Source organism: Sprattus sprattus (assembly GCF_963457725.1).
Source record: "Sprattus sprattus genome assembly, chromosome: 2".
Taxonomy (NCBI): Eukaryota; Metazoa; Chordata; class Actinopteri; order Clupeiformes; family Clupeidae; genus Sprattus; species Sprattus sprattus.
The window spans coordinates 47,303,960-47,317,817 of record NC_137921.1 but is presented as its reverse complement, the minus strand read 5'-3'; the positions used below and the strand labels follow the sequence as shown (position 1 = coordinate 47,317,817).

General features: G+C 39.7%; 2 protein-coding genes across 3 annotated transcripts in view; both read left to right on the top strand.

The window, feature by feature from the left end:
- Nucleotides 1-1,885: 1,885 nt before the first annotated feature.
- LOC308382726 (G-protein coupled receptor 54-like) lies at nucleotides 1,886-4,571 on the top strand (the record flags this gene model as incomplete). Its single annotated transcript, XM_080860255.1, has 5 exons — nucleotides 1,886-2,129; nucleotides 2,293-2,417; nucleotides 2,651-2,786; nucleotides 3,312-3,550; nucleotides 4,221-4,571. 5 exons carry the CDS (start codon nucleotides 1,886-1,888, stop codon nucleotides 4,569-4,571), a joined length of 1,095 nt encoding a protein of 364 aa, XP_080716381.1.
- Nucleotides 4,572-6,103: 1,532 nt separating this feature from the next.
- Nucleotides 6,104-13,858, top strand: part of arid3a (AT-rich interactive domain 3A) — a 33,467-nt gene continuing 25,712 nt past the window's right edge. For both annotated transcript variants that reach the window (XM_080833656.1, XM_080833655.1), the window contains exon 1: nucleotides 6,104-6,311. The gene's annotated coding sequence lies outside the window, so the exon portion shown is untranslated. The remainder of the gene's footprint in view (nucleotides 6,312-13,858) is intronic.

Genomic DNA, 13,858 nt, shown 5'->3' with positions numbered 1-13,858 from the left:
ATTGAAGTTTCAAATGTTCAAAAATTCACTGAAAATAGTGTGAGGTGAAAAAGAAAAAACTAAAGGCTGTGCAACATGTATGCATAGTCAGTGAACACTCTGAAATAGATTTGAGGATGATAAGTCACATGACCAAAAAGCTATTGAAGTTTCAAATTTTCAAAAATTCACTGAAAATAGTGTGAGGTGAAAATGAAAAAGCTAAAGGCTGTGCAACATGTATACATAGTCAATGAACACTCTGAAACTAGTTTGAGGATGATTAGTCACATGACCAAAAAGCTATTGAAGTTTGAAATGGTAAACAATTCACTGAAAATAGTTTGAGGTGAAAATGAAAAAAAACTAAAGGCTGTGCAACATGTATGCAGTCAGTGAACACTCTGAAATAGATTTGATGATGATAGGTTACATGACCAAAAAGCTATTGAAGTTTCAAACTTTCGTAAATTCACTGAAAATAGTGTGAGGTGAAAGAAATAGATTTGATGATGATAGGTCACATGACCAAAAAGCTATTGAAGTTTCAAATGTTCAAAAATTCACTGAAAATAGTGTGAGGTAAAAATGAAAAAACTAAAGGCTGTGCAACATGTATACATAGTCAATGAACACTCTGAAACTAGTTTGAGGATGATTAGTCACATGACCAAAAAGCTATTGAAGTTTCAAACTTTCATAAATTTACTGAAAATAGTGTGAAGTGAAAATGAAAAAACTAAAGACTGTGCAACATGTATACATAGTCAATGAACACTCTGAAACTAATTTGAGGATGATAAGTCACATGACCGAAAAGCTATTGAAGTTTCAGACTTTCATAAATTCACTGAAAATAGTGTGAAGTGAAAATGAAAAAACTAAAGGCTGTGCAACATGTATACATAGTCAATGAACACTCTGAAACTAATTTGAGGATGATAAGTCACATGACCAAAAAGCTATTGAAGTTTCAGACTTTCATAAATTCACTGAAAATAGTGTGAAGTGAAAATGAAAAAACTAAAGGCTGTGCAACATGTATGCATAGTCAGTGAACACTCTGAAATAGATTTGAGGATGATAAGTCACATGACCAAAAAGCTATTGAAGTTTCAAATTTTCAAAAATTCACTGAAAATAGTGTGAGGTGAAAATGAAAAAACTAAAGGCTGTGCAACATGTATACATAGTTAATGAACACTCTGAAACTAATTTGAGGATGATAAGTCACATGACCAAAAAGCTATTGAAGTTTGAAGATTTATTTTTAATTAAAACATTTTGTTACAACCTGATATGAAAATAAACAAAATAAAGGCTGTGCAATATGTATGCATATGAACAGTTCAACATAATTTTTATGTTTTTAGTTCATGTTGTTGAAAAGCTATTGACTTTTGAAATTTTAAATGTGTAATTTGTTGATGGTCCCTAAACATACGGGTGTCCGAATGTCTGTTGAATATCCAACTTCCAACCAACTTTACCACAGTGCAAAAATGGAAGAAAACTTTTCACACGCATGACATTGCCAGCTATACTGCCAAAATACACCAGTTAGTGTGATGGCAAGCTTCTATCAGTGTCAGCTGGGCTGTTGGGTGTGTTTGCAAGGTTTTTGCATGCCTTTTAGGTAGTTAGCGTGCTAACAGAACTCCTTAATGCTGCTTTAACAAGATTTTTAAGAGTCCCTCACGCCTGTCGTGATGTCAGTAGACCTATAGTTCAATCAGCAGCTTTCCGCCCACAATTACCTCACCAAGTTCTTCTGTTAAAAGCCCCGTTGCTCTTGTGAGGCAAGATGCATGTCTCAGGCTGAATCCGAAGTCACTCGCAGCATCAGAGAAGAGACGATGACACCTGACGGACAAAACTGCCACGAAAAAGCCTAGGCAGACAAACCATGGAACATCTAGGTACTGTGATGAATGTATCGTTTATCTTACCAAATGCCTCGGAGAGTTCGTGCAAGTTGCATCACTGCAAAAATAATTCGGGACCATACGAGCCTGCTTTGCTGGTGGACGCCTGGCTTGTGCCCCTCATCTTTGCCATTTTTATGATCTTTGGAGTGTGTGGTAACTCATTAGTTCTTTATGTCATATACAAACATAAGAAAATGAAGACTGCAACAAATGTTTACATCGGTAAGTGTTTATGGGCATTATTTAATCCACTTATGCCGTTCAATCATGTTTCCATTGTTGTTCTCACATCTTACAGATGTGTAGCCTATAACCCACTTAGGCTACAACATCTTGAGTGATGAGGTGTATGTCGATTTTAACACTTGTGCGTGTATATTTTCAGCAAGCCTGGCAACAACGGACATTGTTTTTCTGGTCTGCTGTGTCCCATTTACTGCAGTGCTTTATCCTTTGCCAAGTTGGGTCTTTGGAAACTTCATGTGCAAATTGGTCAGCTACATCCAACAGGTAACCAATACGATGTCACGTAAGGTACTGTCAGCAAGTTTTAGTATTTTTTCCCCATTCGATCTTTATTTGTAAGCAGGTGACACATTTCAATGACAAGTAACAGATATCTGTCGGATACCCTTAAAATAACTTTTATGTGCAATTCAGCATAAGGGCCAAAGTAAAGTGAAGTCTAGCCTTACAAAATGTTTATTATGATAGATTGACAGTGTGTGTTTGCATATCGACAGGTGTCTGCCCAAGCCACATGTGTCACGTTGACGGTAATGAGTGTGGACCGCTGGTATGTGACGGTGTATCCCATCCGCTCTTTGCAGTACCGAACCCCAAGAGTAGTCGCCGCTGTCAGCCTTGGTATATGGATAGGTGTGTCATTTTACCGTCATACCGGGTTTACCTATATTCATTTTTTTCTCAAGTTCATACTTTTGTTGTGTTTGGTAGAATTTATTTTACAAGATTCATTTTATTCTAAAAAGGAAAAAATATTTAACCTTTTGGCCCAGAATGAGCTATTTGCAAGAGTGAATCCCTTGGGATGGCAGGGTAATATTTTCGCTTCCAATGCAAATGATAATTAGGCCTATCTGATATCCGAATGTGGTTAATAATTAAAATGTTTAGCATACAGTGAGCTTTGATAATGACCAGTATGAAGAGGATCGTTTCCTGATTTCAAATTAATCTTTTGTATATGCCATTTAATTATATATATAAAATAATGCACAAATCTTATATTTCATCAAAAACTTAATTAAAAACCTCAAAATGAATTTGTAGGCCTCATTTCTGTTTATACTGTCTTCTAATTTTGTGTGACTTGATTTTATGTTTTTTTTATTTCATTTATTTATTATGATGAAAATCTCTTTCTTCCTTTCTTCCTATCAGGGTCATTTCTGCTGTCGGTCCCAGTGCCATTGTACAACAGTACTATGGTCGAGGAAGGGTATGGCCCTCAGGTCTTCTGCACAGAGACCTTCCCTACAGTAATGCACGAGAAGCTTTTCATCTTGTACAACTTCCTGGCTGTGTATCTGCTTCCCCTGTTCACCATCTGCATCTGTTACATGCTCATGCTCTACCAAATGGGACATCCCTCTGTTGAGCCCATTGACAACAACTATCAGGTCCCTGGAACATTTAAAGTTTTTCTCAGTAGAAATGGGTGCTAAATATTAAATATATGAGACCAGTCCGTGACTCTAATCGAATACAACTTTTGTCAAATTCAGCGGATAGCTCCTCATTGTCTTCCAGCTTTCCATTCTGTGTTTGCGCTCAGAAGAACTGTGGTGTTTGTGCACAGTCCCGGGTCTACAAATGGGAAACAAACAAAGTGGCTAGAAACAAGTCATACACTATTCCAGCCAATCAACACATTGATTCAAGAGCACTGAAGGGAGGTCTGTAATTTGATGGCTGTTGAACTCAAATATCAACAACCTTTTGACAGAATCGCGGACTGTGTCTTTAAGTCATATGTTACTTATATGTATATTAATGCATGTATGCCACCTGTCTTTACAGAAAATGATGAGCCTGAGTGTAACATCTTTCTGCCTCAGAAATGAATTTGTTCAAAATATGTATTATTCTAGAAAATGATCCTGCCATACCTCCTAATTGTGTGAGAACTTGGGGGCCTGTAATGCTCATTATTCCAACTTGTTTCTTCCGTCACCTTCTTCCCTCCCCCCAACCTCACCTCCTAACCTCCCCCCTACCTCCCCCCTTCCTCACCTCCTTACCTCCCCCCTTCCTCACCTTCTTACCTCCCCCCAACCTCACCATATGCAGCTGCAGATCCTGACTGAGCACTCAGTGGCCTTTAGGGCCCGCCTATCACGCATGGTTCTGGTGATGGTGCAGCTCTTCCTCCTGTGCTGGGGTCCCATTCAAATTTACATCCTTGTGCGGGCCTTCAGCCCACACTTCCCGTACAACTACTGCACCTACAAGCTGAAGATCTGGGCCCACTGCATGTCCTACCTCAACTCCTGCGTCAACCCTGTCGTGTATGCCTTCATGGGGGCCCATTTCCGCAAGGCCTTCCGTAGTACCTTCCCTCGCCTGTTTAAGCAGCGTGTGGCTGCTGAACAACCACCACCCAACAGAAATGCACACACTGAGATGCAGTATGTGTCATAGGACGCCTCTTACCAGTTGCCCCCTACTTGTTGATGATAATGATGACAATGATAGCCTAATGTAAGAAACCCTCCTACACTTACATGCATTTTCTATGTGCGTAGGTTCTAGTGTAAATGTCTATGTTATGTTCGTAAATAAAAGTATGAATAGAGAATTTGAAAGGCACCTCAGTCTGCTGAATATTCATTCTTGTTTGTGCATGGAAAATTTTACCTTACATCCATCTCATACTGCCAGGTGCATCAAATAGGTTGTGTGATACAAAACGTATATGACCAGCACACTTTACAGGAAGTGAGCATCACTTCTGACCCGAAAACGACCAAACATGGCAGACGTAGGGGATAAAAAAAACATAACCTTTGGTTCAAGTATACTAAATCACCACTAGGTGTCACCAATTGTACTGAATTTGCTCAACATTCTCGAGATTTCGAGGCTGTTTCTAAATTGATTCGTTTGGCTTTGTTTAAAAACAAAAGAAAATAGCCTTTGCTCAAGTTGGTCTATAGCTTGCATTACAGAACGAAACACAATTCAATACAATTAATTTAATATTCTGCATACTACACTTGGGATCCATGGGATTATTCCAGGGTAGGCCTACTTGAGGTCAGAAATGCCTATTTAGTCCAAAACTTGCCGACTAAAATAATTTACTATACGTGGTTATTACAATACACAATAAAATGATACAATAAAATACAATTTGTTAAGTCATAGAACGTTATACCAAGTGTGTCTAATGGTGAGGCTATTGTGAACAGCGCAGATGCTGCTGAGTGTGTACAGGCATCTCCCAACAATGTGATTAAAACGTCATGAATAAATGATAGTGTAGGAAACCGATGACAGAGGGCAGGTCTATAAGATAAATAATTAATTATAGGCCTACTGCTTAGCAGCAGGTAATAAAATGGAACGTTATCTGACTGAATTTGAGAATTATTTTCGTGTGTGCTAATATATTTATGAAATTCCCAATCTCTTAAATGCAAATTACGTTTCCTGTGTTTTGAAGCGAAACCATCCGGCCTCAATAAAAAATGTTTGTGCCAATCACATTGAGGTTTCAGACTGAAGGATAACCTCACACACCCAGACAATCCAACCGCGAAAGGGTTAACGTCGATCATTAACCAAGGGAACGTCGCCAAAAGACTGACATCGGGCAGGCTGGTTGAATGCTGTAAGGGAAATATAAGGGAGGATCCACAAAGTTGGTATGCATATGCTGTGCCACTGTGCAATTTTCATATAAATCTGTCATCATATTTGAAGTAGGTCAAGATGTTATTAAATAATGTAATGTATGGTATGCGTAGATATAGATGGAGAATAATAAAGTCTGAAAGTGATTGCGTAAATGTTTCTTGACGTTGTCACAATTTGGTATTTGATGATGATTCCTAGTTAATAAGGGAGGCTGGCCTCCGCTGATTCAGAGGTTAGGAATTTGCATCTGATTGATGTTTGTCAACCAATGATTTGACTCTGTGACCGTGAGCACGCCTTAGATTAGGCAAAGATGCAGTTACCACTAAATCAAGCTGTACTTTGATATCGAATCAGATGGAGTTCATACGATTTATAACAGTGATACATTAAGTGAATATATTTTTATTTTGGTAAAAAAGTTGTGATCAATAAGCGCTCAAAAAGACAGATTTTTACTGGGAAATCAGGAATGTTTCTTCCGGTTCCCAAGAGTGCGAAAACAAAACGGAAGCAGAATTGGTAAGTTTATATCCCCTTCTTACCCACATTCTAGCCTGCTGAGAAACACAAAAGTGATAGTATATGGAGTGGTCCAGCATTTATCGGCTATTTTTTTCTAATAGCCTACAGCGGTGGGACACATTTAACAGAAGAGCTAATGTTGGCTATATTCAAATAACGACATGGTTATCAGCAGCGTCACCCGTATCCGTTACAGTGTATGAGTTTCTGTTCATCATGTTCCATTTAAAATAATCATTTCGTGCAGGGCAATTGAAGCTGCATGTTGTATCATAAGTGACCATGTGGTTTTAGAACATAGCCTATGTTTGGAACACGACAATCAGGTTGATTAAGCTTTCCAATCAGAAGCATGCGATAGCCTACTAATTCCCATTAAATCAGTTTGGTGGGCATTAAAGGCGTGGGATTTAGCCGTGGTGTTGGGTAGCTTTAGCTCTGTGAGACTGTGAATGGTGAAAATGTCTCTGTTGTTATTGTTGCCTGTTTACATTGAACTAAAGCAAACAATGCCGCATTTGACTTAAATCATCCAAACACAACATCACGCTAGACTTTACTAGAACCTACTGCAACGTGTGGTGGTCAGACATAGGCTACTGTCCATTTAAGGCTAATTTAAGTTCCGCCTGACGCACTTTGGGACGACCTTTTTTTTTTAAACAAACTTGCAGTAGGGTCATAGATGATTGATTTAGGATAGCGATGATCAAAATGGAACCCTAACAAAATTCAAGCTACAGGTAAGAAGCCAGTATGCTTCTTGAAGTGTCAGGTGGAATGCCAACTCACGTTGAGTCTGACAGATTTGTCCAAATGAAATGAAACGAAGAAAATAATACTAATTTTCTTTGGTTTACTTCTCGTGATTTACTGTTACATTTCATTTGGAATAGCATTTAAAGCAGACACGTTTGTGCCCCGAGCAATGTAAGTCAAGATAACCCCTCCCCCTCCATAGACTCTATGGCCTGCGCAGCATTGAGATTTCTTCTAATCGTTTCCTTTTTGTATAATAGGCTATGTATCGTACGTGTAGGCTTGTATGTTGTTGTCAATACGCTGACCTTCATTTCTTATTGTGAAGGCTAAATCAGCCCCTCGGAACACAGCCAGTGCCTTAACCTGAAAATGAGCGAGTGTCGCAAATACAATATTATTTGTTGTCCCCGGCTGAAACGAGCACATGGGCGCTTATTCTCTCAGCTGAACTCGAGAGAAACCAGTGTATTCTGAAATGTTTTACAGTTCCTGTTAGTGGGGGAACTATTAAGATTATGGCAAGAGAGGCGCTTAGGTTACTGAACATGATTTTTATCTGCGAAATGCAAAAATAAGTTGTCAAGAGTCTTCGCACTCGTTTGTTTGTTGTTATTATTGCTATAGTCTATTGTGCTGGTAAATAATTAATGTTTATAGGTTACTGAACTGTAACTTACCATCTGTAGGCTTCTAATTGGCCTAGGATAGATGACCAACTAGAACTATAGGAGCCCTTCGACTAAGATAAAGGAAGCAGTTGGACATGAAGAGGGGTGTTTTGTTTGGTTTGTATGTTAAACGTTTCTGCCTCCTATGTAGGTCCCCATAGCCCTCCTAATGTTTTCTAGACGCCAAAAGACTTTCATTAGAGGTTTATTCCAAGGGCAGTCATGAAAATCTCAATGGGGGACATATCTCTTCAGAACTATTTGACCTCTGGATCACTGGCCCAATTATTTGATTATTCTGTGGGAATGTGGTCTAAATGAGACTTGTACTCATGTACAGAACACATTTCAATAGGTTTTTCCTAATCTACTTTAATATAGGCCTGTCATTTACTGAGGCGTAATACAATCAAATTGTCAGGAATGTATGACAAAGGGTTTACAACTGTGACCTAATTAATTAAATTAAAATCATGGCATCTTGAGTACTGTCCTGGCCAAGCATACCGTGTGGTCTCACACTGACAGCAATGTGTTGGAGATTGTAATTTTTAGGGTGATAAATAGAAAATGCAGCTGTAAACTTGTACTCAAACAATGGTAAAAAACTCATCATAAAGCATATAGTTAAAGGCACTTTTTTGGACAACTCTTTCCTGGGTATGCTAAGACCCATTTTCCGGTCTTGGTATAGGGGAACATGAATGTAAATGTAAAGTTAACTCGGTGTGAACATATCTTGCTAATATGCTGACGTGCGATGACGGGAGGATTGTGCTGAACATTTGCCAGACTTGGTTAGCAGCTGTGGTTTCACTGGCACACGATGAACAGTGTTGTTATGCAATGAATCTTATTACAACTTGCGCCTTTTTTTAAGACAAAGGCCCATCCTAGCTGTTTTGCATTCATCAATTTCACTGAAAGTAAGAAAATAAAATGCTTTTTGTGGTAACCATAGTTTGTCAAATTATGTATGATCTTAGTTGTTGTCTTTAAGAGGTATTGTGTTTATTAAAAGTGTTCATAGGGCACCGGGCCTCCTCGGTATAAAGTACGCCTGCGTGAAGCTGGCCTTTCTTGAGCCCATAAAATGCTAATGTGAAAGAAAGGATATTGAGTTGGAACAGTATGGCTTTCTTTGTGAAAATCTGATTTGCACTTCCCAAAAAAGGCAGAGTTCCTATCTAGCTGAACATGAGCTGATGAGACTGAGTCCTAGAGTTGGAGCAAGAGGGATTTGCTCTATGATTGGACCTCTGTGGATTAGAAACGTATGGCCAGCGATCAAGTTCTGGCCTGAAAGACTTGAATGTCTTTGCATATTGAAGGGGGACTAATGAATAACATGCCTTGTTAGAGGAGGGTTTATGTCACTGCTGTGCTTGTTTTGCCCAAGGAAATTATGCTAGGAATGCATTGCATTTAATGCCGTGTAATGTCAGTCTAGGGTCCCTTTAGTAGCTTTTTATCAGAGCACTGTATTGTTTTCTCACACAGTCAGTTAATGATGTAGACACTGAGGATTGTGTGCTCTTTCTGTGGTTTTTGAGGGTGTTTATGGAATGAAATGGCCATAACAGAATGTTCTTAGTGATGAATGATTTATTTCTCCCATATATTGCGTTTTGTATATTGCAGCGATCTTGACGTAGCACATTTATTCTCGACTCTGACTTCCTTTCAAATTTTTCGCTGTGAGGCAAGAATCAAATAAAATCAAACTTAATTTATACGTTGTATTCCATAACAGAAGGTAACACAGTGCGCCTAAGAGAAGAGCAAGGACTTCTGCCAACTTGTGGACTTCAGAAGCAATGTTATCAGAGTAGATGTATGTACCAAAATACAATTAATCATAATAATACATAAATATTGTGATACTATATCGATATAATATCGCAATACTACACTATCGTTTTTTCCCCCTCCCACCTCGAATATACAAATATGTGTTAGTCCACAAAAAAATGTGTAATGTGCTCTTTGTTACACTGGCTTATGGTGTCACATGAGACTTAATGATTTGTGAGGTTTCCCCTGCCTTAGACATGCACTTTGAGTATTAATCATAGACAAACACACACACACACACATTAACACGTGCACACACGAACACACACAAACACGCGCACTCACACACACACACACAAACACTTGCACATGGACATGCACTTCTTCCATTGAATTCTTTATTTGAGCAGCAGTGAACGCACTTATCTCAAGTCCGAATATGTGCTAGACTACAGACTGTGCCTTTACGTCAAGAGTGCGGACGTCTGGCTGATTACAGAGATGAGTCGATATCAGACTGAGACACATTTGAGCTTGTTGTTTTGTGTTCTGATGTACTCATTATGAGCTTGCATGAAACATTAAATGCTGAAAGATAGGACAAGTGGTGGTCTACATCTCCACTACTCCAAGGCAGCTAGTTTTATCTGTGTCTGCCTTTCATTCTTGCGACGAGTGGACCTTCCTAGGAAGTCTTTAATTAAGTATTCTTTATCATTTCGTAATATTCATTGCACATTCTCTCAAATCCATAACAAGGAAATCTTAAAATTGGATTCATATATTCAGCAATATGGGAATGCAAAAGAGGACCTTTTGTATTAAACTATTTCTTGGCTGCTGAAGTAAAACATGACCAGCAAGGCTTCACTAGCATGTGATTAATAACCAGGATAAAGGTTTTAAGTACAGACCAGCTGTTTCAGAGCTCAGTGAAGTTGGGTGATTTGGAGCCGTAAGTCCTGTCTACTGGTTATTTCTTTAAAAGGGTAAGGACACCTCATTAACGCTGTCAGATGTCACATAATAAGAAATGGTTATCAACTGCTCTTAAAGTTTTTATTGATTATAATGGTTGATATCACAGAAAATATGTGACTGTTGTGGTGGGAAAGGTATTTTCAGAATACTCATGAAACTTCAGAACTGTGGCTGTGGTGTTCTAGGCTCCTGTATTGTAAACGTCACCGACCAACACCTCAGAGATGTGCAACAAATGCTAAATTGCTTGTAACCCTTGCTAGATGCACGGAATCCACTTTTGCTCACTTTTGTTTCTGACAGAGTCCAGAAATGTACTACTTTAAATGGGTTTAAATCTGTTTCACATATCAGTGTCCAGGTGAGGGGGCATATGGAAGTAAGTAGAGCTTGTTAATGCATTGCATGAAGAGGTACACTGACTGATGTGTTCACATTGGGACAAGGGTCACAGGCTTATGTTGTCCATGCATTGTCTAGAGGCTACTGCTATAATACCATAGCGCCTTTTCATTTCCTCTGCGTTTTCTCCAGCAGCCATTCAAGCTGTGGCCAGAAGCGCACGTTTCTTGCTTACAAAAGAGAGCGGCGCAGCCCTTTTGGCTCGAAGTCTTTCTGTGTCACACGGAGAGGAAGTGTAGTGAGTTGGCTTGCTTTCAGCTGTGCTTTTGCCAAAACCCACATATTAACAAGTCTCTGGCACGCAGACCATTTCGCTTTTCTCCTGCCAAAAAAAAGTGCAGAAGAGGGAAAAGAAAAAAGTGATTTCACTCTTTGGGACCGTGCCATGTGGGAATCCCGAGCAGCTGATGACTCCATTTTTCCCCCCCCTCTTGGACTCGTTAAGGAGATTCCCCACTTCCCAAACCTTTCTTTTCTCCCTGGCCTGTCTTGCATGGTACCCTTTCTATTTTTGTTGAATAGAAACAAAAAGTATCTTCTTTTATTATACGGTCATTTTGCTCATGGCATTGGGGTTTCAGCCTTGCTGTTGGGTTGGTGTTTGACAGAAAAAAAACAGATGGCTCTTCTACACTTCTTCCTTGCTTGTTCTTCGATATGAGTCGGCACAAGCTTTTGTAGGAAGTTGCCCCACTCGTTTTCAAATCTTTGACGAATCTCTGTCCCCGCCAAGTCCTGTAAAATATTTTGTTGGGATTCAGGCATGAGTAGCCAGTGTGACGACTTCAGGTTAAACACGAGTGAAACCCCTCTATGTCCTATAGTGCTATTCCTGTTTCTCATTTTGCATTGCCGAAAGAGTATTGTATCCACATTTGTCATATTGCACGTGTATCCTTCCACACCTCTGAATTAGACCTGAATTTATTGGTTTGTGTCGCCATTTATTTTGAGAAATTAGCGTGCAGTGGGGAAAGTGGCAGCATAATAAACAAGGGGTGAATGTAAATGCTGTATGTTCTCAAAATGGCTGCTATGTAAAATCGGCTTGATATCAGTGGTCCTAGAACAGGTCTAACCACATGGTCAGTGATGGCTTGAGATAGAAATGTACGTCATTTAATAATAGACGGCCTCCTACCCACTGAAACTGCACGGCTACCTGCTTATCAGCCTTGCATAGACAAAGACATGATTGTCTCCCCGTCATAATCTTACACAGAGACATCCAACTCCCTTTTGAATTGACAAAAGCAACTGGTTAGTCCTGTTCACAGTGCGTGAAACCTGTCACGCACTCACAAGAAATACCAAGTCTTCACATCAGAAGACTGTGCAACAGTTACCCTATTGGTGAAAAGTAAACGATTTTATTAACCAAGTCGATAATAAAGGTTCCAGGTCCATAAATTAAGACCCCCCTCCACTGTGCCCTGTGTGCTTCTAGAGGTGGAGCAGGGTAGAGTGGAATGGAGAGACAGTGGCAGGAAGGGAGATGGAGAGAAAGAAAATGTGTTGAATAAATGATCAGTTGCCAAGGGTTATGTGTACTCCCTTTTTAAAAAAAAAAATTTTTTTTGCTGGTGAGCATATACAGCCGCGGAAAAAATTAAGAGACCACTTCAAAATTATCAGTTTCTCTGGTTTTACTATTTATTGGTATGTGTTAAAGTAAAATGTACATTTTAGTTTTGTTCTATAACCTACTGGCAACATTCCTACCAAATTTCAAATAAAAATATTGTCATTTAGATCATTTATTTGCAGAAAAATGACAATTGGTCAAAATAGCAAAATTGATGCAGTGTCTTCAGATCTCGAATAATGCAAAGAAAACAAGCTCATATTCATTTTTAAACTACACAATACTAATGCTTACACTTAGGAAGAGTTCAGAAATCAATATTTGGTGGAAAAACCTTGATTTGAAATCACAACTTTCATGTGTCTTGGCATGCTCTCCACCAGTCTTTCACATTGCCGTTGGGTGACTTTATGCTACTCCTGGCGCAAGAATTCAAGCAGCTCGGCTTCTTTTCATGGCTTGTGACCATCCATCTTCCTCTTGATCACATTTCAGAGGTTTTTGATGGGATTCAGGTCTCGAAATTGGGCTGGCCATGACAGGGTCCTGATCTGGTGGTACTCCATCCACACCTTTACTGGCCTGGCTGTGTGGCATGGAGCATTGCCCTGCTGGAAAAAACACTTCTCAGAGTTGGGGAACATTGTCAGAGCAAAAGGAAGCAAGTTTTTCTTCCGGGACAACGTTGTACTTTGCCTGGCTGAGGTTTGTAAAAGACCATAAGGATTGAAAAAGCGGACTGGAGGTTCTTCTAAGTTCGTCTTCTCTGATGAGTCCGATTTCACAGTAGGTGCAAGACTCTCTGGCTTGTAGGCCTCTCCAGGTCTCCGTCTAACCATCAGACGACCATGTGTTGGGCAAAGCTGAAAATTGGATTCATCAGAGAAGACGAACTAGAAGACCCTCCAGTCCGCTTTTTTCAATCCTTATGGTCTTTTACAAACCTCAGCCAGGCAAAGTACAACATTGTCCCGGAAGAAAAACTTGCTTCCTTTAGCTCTGACAATGTTCCCCAACTCTGAGAAATGTTTTTTCCAGCAGGGCAATGCTCCATGCCACACAGCCAGGCCAGTAAAGGTGTGGATGGAGTACCACCAGATCAGGACCCTGTCATGGCCAGCCCAATTTCGAGACCTGAATCCCATCAAAAACCTCTGAAATGTGATCAAGAGGAAGATGGATGGTCACAAGCCATGAAAAGAAGCCGAGCTGCTTGAATTCTTGCGCCAGGAGTAGCATAAAGTCACCCAACGGCAATGTGAAAGACTGGTGGAGAGCATGCCAAGACACATGAAAGTTGTGATTTCAAATCAAGGTTTTTCCACCAAATATTGATTTCTGAACTCTTCCTA